At 31.2% G+C, this 10,694-nt stretch overlaps 1 protein-coding gene across 4 annotated transcripts; it reads left to right on the forward strand.

Moving 5' to 3' along the window:
• The first annotated feature begins 91 nt into the window (after nt 1–91).
• Nucleotides 92–10,661, forward strand: LOC116775605 (deubiquitinase DESI2). Of its 4 annotated transcripts, none has more exons than XR_009753264.1 (9): nt 92–340; nt 760–926; nt 6,030–6,157; nt 6,563–6,715; nt 7,321–7,410; nt 7,744–7,795; nt 7,940–8,044; nt 8,154–8,251; nt 8,731–10,661. XR_009753264.1 is itself a non-coding variant. In XM_061525185.1 (9 exons), the coding sequence occupies exons 2-8, from the start codon at nt 807–809 to the stop codon at nt 8,245–8,247; spliced, it is 726 nt and encodes a 241-aa protein (XP_061381169.1). In that variant the 5' UTR covers nt 94–340; nt 760–806; the 3' UTR covers nt 8,248–8,251; nt 8,731–10,661. The 4 variants fall into 4 exon arrangements, 3 of the variants coding, with proteins under 3 accessions (XP_061381169.1, XP_061381170.1, XP_061381171.1); XM_061525185.1 differs by having other exon boundaries at nt 94–340; nt 7,940–8,028; XM_061525186.1 differs by having other exon boundaries at nt 94–340; nt 794–926; nt 7,940–8,028.
• The last annotated feature ends 33 nt before the right edge of the window (nt 10,662–10,694 follow it).

The raw sequence follows: 10,694 nt of genomic DNA on the forward strand, positions 1-10,694 counted from the left end.
TATATAATTTTTTTGAAAAGAATAAAAGTTTTTTTATAATTGTTTCTTACTTTAGAGACTTATCAAATATATATCTTAATTCTAGATGGCAACAATTCTGCCTGCTCTCCCTCCGCAACCAGCAATCAGCATTAAAAAACCAAAAATGTCAGTGTTGTATTAAAAGAAGTTAGCACATTGTGTTCATATATATTTAACGAAATCTCAAATCTTACTCAAACCTACATCAAATATACCATCAAATAGTATTTGATGTTGTTTCAACGATGACGCTTATGGATTGAGGCAGGCCTAAATTTTATGGGAAAAGGCTTACCAACGGGATAAATTTCATTTAAACGTGAGTGTAAATTTATATTTTTAATATGAAGTACCGGGTTTACGGGCATGGGTTGATAATGTTCGGCTATTAGCCCACTAACTTATTAGCGTACTATCTTGCCTGTCTATAGTTCATAGTTCAACAGTCTGTATGCGTTACTTGTTTGCCTCCCATTTACACGTTACCATTTAAATAGACGTAGTTCTGTATTTTATCTCGTAGTTCTTGATAGTAATTTGATTAATTTCGTAGATTTCATAGGTCATTAACCTTAATATTGATTGTCAGTTGTTTCTCATGTATTCCAACTATGTTATAAATTACAGCTATTCATATTTTTGCGAATTAAAATTAGTATTTAATGTTCTCAATAGTATCAATATCAAGTATAGATTAATGAATTGGTCGTAAAATCCTTTATAATTTTTTTTTATTAGTTAAAGTGAAGGATGTCTCTGATTGTCCGGTTAGGACATGTGTAGAAATGAAGAGATGTGAAGCGTGCCGTAATCGTTCTGAGCGGGGTGCTCCTCGATCAGGAGACCGAGACCCCCTCCTTACGTCCCCTATCTTGCAGGAGGACCCCCAAGATTTACCGAACTTAGTAAGAACTACAGTAGATAGCACCATACGTATGTGCACGTACAATTCTATATTATGTTGCTGTTTTGACATCGGCTGTATATAACAATGCAAACAGAAATAATCTCAGAGAAAGTAAACAATGCATGACTGGACGGTTATTAATGTTTGATAAAGCCTTTCGTAGATTAAAATAGATTAAAAAACCTGATAGTACAATGTTTAATGATTGACACCATATATGACTGACTATCTTATCTGTAGTTTCATTACACTGAACATGTCCTGCAAAGAGTTTTGGACCATGTAGTTTTTATTTTGCATTTGTGTAGCACAGCTTATAAATACTAAATATTTTCGCGCCTTTTTTTTTTCTTTTTTTTTTTAGTGTACAATGAAAAAGAAAATAAGTATAACAAAAGTTCCCAAAGAGGTATGTCTATATGTAGCTTGGTCATGTAGAATATGGAAAATTTAATAACATATAATAGCCAATCGTTTTGTTTTACGTCTTTCGACGCTTTTATGACTCAATTAAGGGAAAATTATCCATGTTTTGATATTCCAATATAGCCTTGACGGTTATTTGATACAAATAATACATAAAAGTCAATTAAGCCATATGTAAACGATTTTATTTATAAAAAAATATTACGATCTTTTTATTCAAATCGTTATTTATTAATTTTTGTCTGATTGGTATTATATGTATCTGATTAAGAGCGTAAATATAGGTAGAAGCATTTTATACTAGTAAATGATTTCGACTTCGCTTGCGCTACTTCACAATTACGGTTAAATCTTAATTAAAATCGTTTAACAATTTTTTAAAATGGATGAAGCAGATATTTTTGTTTTATAAATGTCAGCGTTACAAATGTAAAAGTAATTGAAATTTCATACATCTAAAGAAATCCTAGTACGATCACAGGCTTTATAATTACATGCCTGAACCCTGAAGCGTCCTTAAAGAAAAAATGAGCGCAAAGCTTTTTATGTTTTATATTTATATGTAATTCCTTATTATCCTTTGAATAAAAAAGCATTAATCAGTTTTTGTATCAAGTGCCACTTATATTTGAACGATTTGAACTTAATTAAGTCCTTTTTTGTTGTGTATGATTCAAATTAAGGACGATTATATTTTTCTTTATCGCGTATATTAAGATTAATGGCAACATTCTGTGTATTGTGTAATGTTTTTTTCTATGAGTAAAGATAGCGAAAGTTGTATGAATTGATTTTTATCATTCTTCCTCCATTCCGACCCTGTTTCATTGGATACGTTCCAATGAGAGAATTGGTTACGATATCTTTTTTTTCTGACAACTTTATTTATTACTTGTGTATTGATTATAATTACTAAAACTTTCTATGCCTACGGAAATAACGTAAGTGATCCATAATTAGATCTAATGAGATTTAAGACTTCGCGAGTATTCATTTAAATAAAATTAATTCGGATTAACTACTCGTTTTATTATTTTAACAACATACTCCCGACGTTTCGGTTACTTTGCAACAACCGTGATCACGAGCAGACGAGATGAGAATGAGATCCATAATTGTTTATCGAAATTTCGAGAATATAATTTTGTTCAATTTGGTCATAAAAATTAGAGAAAATAGAAATCAAATAGTATCATGCAAAGGAAAGGTTTTTTTTAAAATTAATAATTAAGTATTTATGGCATAAAGACTTAAATTTTATTAATATAAAAGCTACGCTCAACTATTGATCTTTAATGTTCTATTATAATGAGCTAATTTCGACCATAAATTAATTTTTTTCGTCAATATTATTTATTAGATACAATCAAATAAAGTTTGTGGCTTGTTGTCACAGCGACTATCACTTCTGAACGTAACGGTACTGAACTGACAGTTGAAATACGCGGCAAAATGTCGGGAAAAAAGTCGTTTGAAACGACTCATTTCAACATTATAATAGAAAAAATAATATTTTAATTACATTCTACGTTTATTATAAAATAAGAGTGAATACTTTGCAAGTTGTAACAGACAACTGGAGTGTAATTTGTATTAACTATATACGATACCGTAACCCGCGTCTGTGTTTACGACTAGAGTTTGTTGTGTTCGTATAAAGGAAATACAGTTATATGAGTGAGTATAAAGCATTTAATAATTAATTAGATTTTTGATTCTAGTTTTTTTTAAATTTTCAATTCCGCTTTCTCATTTGAAAGTTATATGGAAAAATCAATATACTTTTTCGTCTTAAGTGACCAACGTACGTAATTTTTTTATGAACATACTATATATGTTCGTTTTGTTTGCTTATTATTATTTAGCTGGAGTAAACAATAACTCTTAATATTTCGGAGGGTTGTAATTAACGAAGGTTGTTAGAATTTATGGTTTTGCAACGTTTAATACTTCTTAATGTTTTCTGTCAGGAAATTAATGATCAGGATACAAAATATAAAAGGTATTTATAATTTGTAATGACTATTATTTAAATCTGACTATTTTTAAGATAGTTTGAAATATAAATTAGATTTGATACGCATAGCCATTTTTAGGAAGAAAAAAAAAATGTTAGTATTGTTGTCGCTCTCTAAATAAAAAGGTTCAATCAAATACGTTTGATTACAAAACAATATATACATTACACACACAAGAGAAGAAAAATCGCCTTATACATAGGATTAGTCTTGAATATAAATAAAACTAATATTATTTTAAAATAATAAAAATCGTAGTTTATCCGAAATTATTAGTGTAATTTATATGAATACTCGCGAAAGTCTCAGATATCATTAGTCTTGAATAACTATTGCGATATTTCCTCATATATATATATATATAGTCGGTATATAAACAATACAAGCAATATAAGCCCAGTTTTTAAAAAGATGCAAATTTTTTCTATATAAATTGTCTTTGAAACACGCTATTAATGATTATTGTTATGTAAAGCGAGTACATACAAAGGATTTTTAATTTCTCTGTAGTGTAAATCAGCTAGGATATTTCAATTGCAAATAAGTTATGCCGCAATACAAATTTAATTATCGGATTGTAATCCTTACGTATTTGATTCTAAGATCCAAAATACAACAGCAAACTGACTTTGTAAATTCCTTTGTTTATCTGCGAAGTTTTTTTTTCAGCTTCGTAAATGATGTGTATATACTCTTGTATATAACGGTCGATATTCATAATGAATCGATTATTTCAAGTTCAATAGTATAATGGAAATGCCATTGTTTAAAACTCAGTGACGACACACACATTGAGGAATGTTCACGGATTGATGCGTGTGTGTGTGTGAGTCATGGTAGTGTGTGTTTGTTTATTTTATATTCATATAAAAGATGAAGTTTTAATAAACGAGTTTGGTTTCTCTATGAAAAAATGTTTCACCAAAAGTATTCACATCTAACCTATTTACTGTCGTCTTGCTGCTATGAATGTATTCCTAAATTTATTACAGAAATCGAAAAATACCAAATTCTTATAATATATATATATATATATATATATTATATAATCATTAAATTGTTTGAGTTAGAAAAAAACTTTATTTTTTTCCTGATGTTACATTAATTTTTATAATAATATCTCAAATTCAAAACAGCAATTAACTTCGTAACAGTACCTATCTCGTCTGTGACGTCATAGACGCCCAAAATTCTGGTGAAACGAAAATAGGGTAGTAAGAAAATTATTTTAATTTGATATATAATTTCGCTTTATTGAAACATGTTTATAGTTTTTGGATGTTTTTTATTAGTTTCAATGTTTTTATTTATTATTTCACAATATCGGGTAAAACATCTTACGTATATTTTTAGCTATATCTATATATATTTACAGATAGACCAAACTATTGTTGAATTAAATTATTAATAGGAACGACCGTGTACAACCGTGTGGGTCGCGAAGCCTCTCCAGGGGGTCCCTAGGCTTTTATAGTGGAGTTGCTGGTTGGGAAAGCTACAGCAGTATATGAGGAACAATAACATTTATAAAGATTCATTATGAAAAATGTTAACAAAAAGAAATACTTCATCATTTGTATGAACAAAAAATAATAGTAACTTCTGTGATCTTGAGAGTAATCACTGATAAGTGATTACGATAGAAAAGATAGATAGATAATGAATAAACAAATAAAAATTAATAAACTTATTAGGACCGTTAATACGAAGGTTGCGCTTGTTTTTCATTGACCAATTTCTCCCATAGTGGATTCGTTTTCGCTACATTTTGGCCAAATTCAAAAGATTTCTATCCTCGCTTTTTATTTGGGCCATTGACGAAAATGTCAACTCGCACCAGTACGAGGTGGCGAATGTAATCAAACACTTCAAAGCTTCTGTTGTTAACTCTGGATGCTCGGATTTCCTTCTTAACCAAAAGGTATCCAAATTGACTGATTTCAATTCCAACTCCAGCATCCCATTGGCAGTTAAATCAAGCAATTTCTTGGACCTTTGTTGTCAAATTTGCCTCATTTATACATGCAACTAAACGGGTAGGGGTGTCGCGACATATTTTTTCATACTTAAAGGGCCCTGGTACGAATAAGGTCGAAAAACCCTGCTTTAAATAAATCAAACAAACTATAGCATTATTTTAATATATATATTAAAATGTTAATTTTGTATATGATATACATTACCTAGGTATGTTTAAGGTGACGCAAAGTATTGTATAGTAAATTAAATTTTAGTATAGTGAGAAGCGCATTCTAAATTGACAATACCTCAACGTCCGTAAATTGTTGCTTTCATCAGACAGTAGTTACTACTTTTCTGTTCCAAAGTTATACCTTCTCAACGAAACTTAATTTATACATCTAGCTATAAAAATAGACCGAGCAAAACTGGGTGGCGAACATAGTATTATAATTCTTCCCAATTTCATGACGACATAGAAATAAAATTCACATTTCTGTAGCAACTAAATGATACCTAATCAATAATTTTTGGTGTGTAAATTATTCAAAGACATTTGAAGGTCAATAGATCAATGGCCCGAGTATCCAAACCGCTATGTCATAGTGCATGTGAAACACGCTTTGTACAATTCACAGTTATAATTAAACAAAATAATACCTATTAGAATTATATGTTTTGAATATTGGTGTGCGCAGACTTGCGGCATCTGTACGATGTTTCCATCGTGCATGTCTCTGCTGCCGCGGAGGGCGGAGCCCCGGCCCCCTCGGCCGGGCCAGGCGGCCGTTGTACTCAATGTATACGACATGTATTGGACGAATTGGTGAGTTACACTTTATACTGTAGGTACACTGACATACATACACATTTAATAATAATATGACTTATCAGCTCACATCTCAGCCTTATCAAACCAACCAAAGAGTATATAACAATACTATGAAAAATCTGATGATAACTTGTAGAAGTTACTATGCTCTGTTCGAAAAACCTTCAGGAGCTACCGATAACAATAAAATCATAAAAAAAAACTTCATCATTGTGATTTTTGATATTCCGTTAATAATAATTTTAACTCTACAATTTTATTTGAGATTCGTACCGATAAATATGAAAAAGCTATAATATATAGTCACTCTTATTTTTAAATAGAATATAAAAGATCATAAACAGTTTATACTATACCACTGATGTGTATAGAATGTGTACAAATGTGTACGACTCGTAGGTACACAGCCGGGGCGGGTGTTGGCGTGTTCCACAGCGGTGTACAAGTCCACGGCTCGGAGTGGGCTTACGGCGGCCATCCATACGCTTTCACGGGAGTTTTCGAGATAACTCCCAGAGACGAAAGGGAGTTGGGGGAGCAGTTCCGTTTCCGGTTAGTATGGACAACGAGACAAGATAAGAATTGTAAACAAATACATTGACGATATTTTTAATTAAAGGAAAATGTTTTACAAATTATTACCGTTTCTATGACTTTAAAGTGACATTTATGCCGAATTAAATGTACGTGAAGTACGGTCCACGAATTAAATGCTTTTTTTACACATATTCTTTTGTTTGTCTGTTGCCCAGCCAGCTGTTTGATTATTATATACATCTATGATGACATATCCGGTTTGCCTCAGCTTATATTATCTGTGATGTCGTTGTACCCTCGGAGAATTCAACTTCCGGTCGGGTTTTGTCATAAATTGTAATAATATGTTTTGGTATTACGACGCAATCGTTGTTTTTACGATCTATACTGACTCATAACATATTAAAAAAAATTAATACAGATTGCTTTAATTTTAATTTAAATATGTATATATATATTTACATAAGAAAGGTATATATATATATATATATATATATATATATATATATATATATATATATATATATATATATAAAGCTTACGAGTAATATTTTTTATATTAATATTATTTTCAATAAGAAGATATATCAATATTTAAATTATGTTATAAAAATTTTCAGGCAAAGCGTTCACATAGGATACACGGATTTCAGTGAAGAAGAGGTCAGGCGACTGGTCAATGAATTAGGCAAGCAGTTCCGGGGCGACAGGCATGTATAAGAAATTTAAATTATTACTATTATACATATATCGTGTAAATTAAGTTAATATGGATAGCGAAAACTATGCAAATAAAAAGTTTATATAGGATTAGCTATTATTTTCATATAAAATGTCTTAATAATATATTAAATCACATAAAATAAACAAACAAACACACACACACACACACACACACATCAATCCGTGAACATTCCTCAATGTGTGTGTCGTCACTGAGTGTTAAACAATGACATTTCCATTATACTATTGAACTTGAAATAATCGATCCATTATGGCCGTATATAATATTAATTTAATGTACTATTGTCCGTTCGTTTCAGATACCACCTCATGAACAATAACTGTAATCACTTCACGTCAGCGTTCTGTTTGGTGAGTTTTATTATATGAAAATCACACAGAGTATATTCAAATAAGTTACGTTACGAGAGACTGAACTGTCTAAAGCTATAGAAAAGCTATCAAAATGTACTTAAAAAAATATTTAAATCTATATTATATATGATTTGTTCTCAGGCGCTCTGTTCCCGCGACATACCGTCCTGGGTGAACCGTCTAGCGTATGTCAGCTCGTGCGTGCCATTCTTACAGCGGTGTTTACCAAAGTAAGATATTAAAGAGGTCATTATATAAAATTAACTAATTCTATCAATATATAATCAGTGTTGTATATTCAAGCGAATATGACCTCTATGTCGCTGCACGTTTTAATTGTCTGTTGCTGTTATAGGGAGTGGCTGACCCCGGCCGCTCTCCAACACTCCCTCGCCGCACACTCGCGGTCCTCGTCTCCCGCCACACCGGACTCGCAGGCGTCACAATAGCGCCGTGAGTACACTTGGAGACAGTCACAGGATACAAACACACACACACACATACACACACATAGCACACAGTCCCCATATACATACAGATACAGGACACAGGCACACATACACGTAGCATATCTCACCTTAGAGGATACTTGCTTAATGCTGGATGGATATTGCTCGCAAACCTCATAGGATGGGTAAAAATTTCTCCGTCAGTTATCCATCCAGTTATCATATCCATCCTCACTTGTAGATAGATACGTAAAAAAAATACGCATTAGACAATCTAAACCACTCACAGAATCTGATTGACGAAATAATCTTTGACTGTCATTACGTTTATACGCTCCTCACACACTACAAGAATCTTTCTTCACAGATTAGTACATTTACAGTGATACTTCACACACACACACGCACGCACGCACACACAGCACACACACACACGTGTAGCTAATCAAGGTAATATATTAAATATTAATTAAAACTTTTCAGACGAAAACCTGCCGCAGTGCAGAGTCAAAAGAAAACGTGTTGTGCGTAAAACATAGCTGTTATATATACGGCCATCACTTTGGCGCATTGTCGAATCATAATAGTATAGAGTTGCCAGAACTAAATATGTAAATAACCTAAGAGATGTATTACGTTCGACTAGTTGTACACTTGTATAGGGAACTCGACGCCTGGCAACACTGAGCGCATCGCATCGATGCATTGATGATGGAATAAAAAATATGCATTTTGTTTTGTCCTTATTTTATGAAATAGTTTCTTTAAGCCGAGCTAATTAACCGAAGAGTGCCTCAATAAATTATAAAAAAAATAACGCCTCATTCATTTGTAAAGTTTTATTCGGATTTTAGACGCGTTTATTAAAAAAAAATATATGCTCAATTCAGTAACTATAAAGTTCCTACATATTGGCATACCAGATTTGATTTCGTTCATTCATTCATTCGCTCTTTTGTTTTCGCTCATCATTCAATATTAACCGAAACATATTAAATTCACTCGTAGCAGTCATAGGGATCCGTCCGATAAATTTCATAGCTACGTGTTAAACGAGTCCTAACACGCTGTTAATAAAGACAACCTGAAACGTAATTAGAAGGTATCATAGAAATAAAATCACAATTAATAATAAAATGAATGATTTAGTACTAAACTAACGAATATTAATCGAACGAATTAATTTAAACGGTAGTTAAATTATCTACAGATAATATAGTGCCTATAACTACTTAGTGACTTAGATATTGTAAGTACATTTGTTAATATTAGATAAAAAAAAAATAACTACATGTTATTCCATTAACACATCAGATTTAGTGTAAATAAAACATTTCTTCCATTCATAATTAAAGTTATATTATAATCTATTAGAATTTATCGACCTTTGACAATGCGCCATTTTGGGACGCTTCTCAATGTTGACGTTTAACGAGTGTCGAGCAATAAAATTAATTTGAAACAAACGAGAAACGTCTCAATGGATGGTTTTATTATTGAAATGTAAAATATTTGATATAAAACGATTGTTTATAAGATTTTTTTGATATTTTATAGTTGGACCGACACAAATAATATGTAAGTGAGTTCCCGCCATATTGAATCGTTTGAAAGTGCCACTTGATTGTTGCGAATAGTTTTAAAATATTTTATACTTAGATTATATATGGCGACGTATAGTTGGGTATTGTATGATTTATGTATTAAAAAAAATGTCTGTGTGTATTTTTTATTCCTTTTACTTGCGACGGTTGTTTTTAACTATGGTTTCCAACCAAAGATGACAATTTTGTTATTTTCGATGTAATTTTAACATTTTCAGCAACCGTTTTATTTAAAGCTGGTTTACAATCGATTGTATGAGACTTGTTAGTACATGATGTAAGGAATGGTATACAAACACATTGTACCTAATAATAATGTTTAGTCGTAATGTTAAGATATTGTTTGCATTTAAAGCTTTTCATTTTATATTTTTAGTTTTAGAATATTCAAGATGAAGTTAACCCCGAAATCAAATTTAAATATCACTAAGCGTTCATATTTTAATATCGGGCCGTATAAAATGTGTGACTATGGACCATTTTTCGGAGTTACGTTTAATTTTAGGGATAATTTCGGGGTATTTATAAAATTATCGTACTGTTAACCGTATGAGAGGCTTGAAAGTTAAATAACTATAACTATGTGAAGTGTTGACAAGTTTGGGGTAAAAATCTCTATTTTTAATAATGAGTGTAAGAGAACTACTTTAGAATTAACATTGTTATCAAACGCCCCGATGTCTTAGAGGACATCGGGGCGTCCTTTCATTGGATCGTATTAATTTAAGGGTTTTTTCACGTTATTGTCAAAATGGAGTAAATATATTGACAATAGGATTTTTTTTGACGAAATAAACATTTCAAAATATACTTTATCGTTTTATTTCTCATATATTTTTATTT

This window comes from Danaus plexippus, chromosome 27, assembly GCF_018135715.1.
Source record: "Danaus plexippus chromosome 27, MEX_DaPlex, whole genome shotgun sequence".
Lineage (NCBI taxonomy): Eukaryota > Metazoa > Arthropoda > Insecta > Lepidoptera > Nymphalidae > Danaus > Danaus plexippus.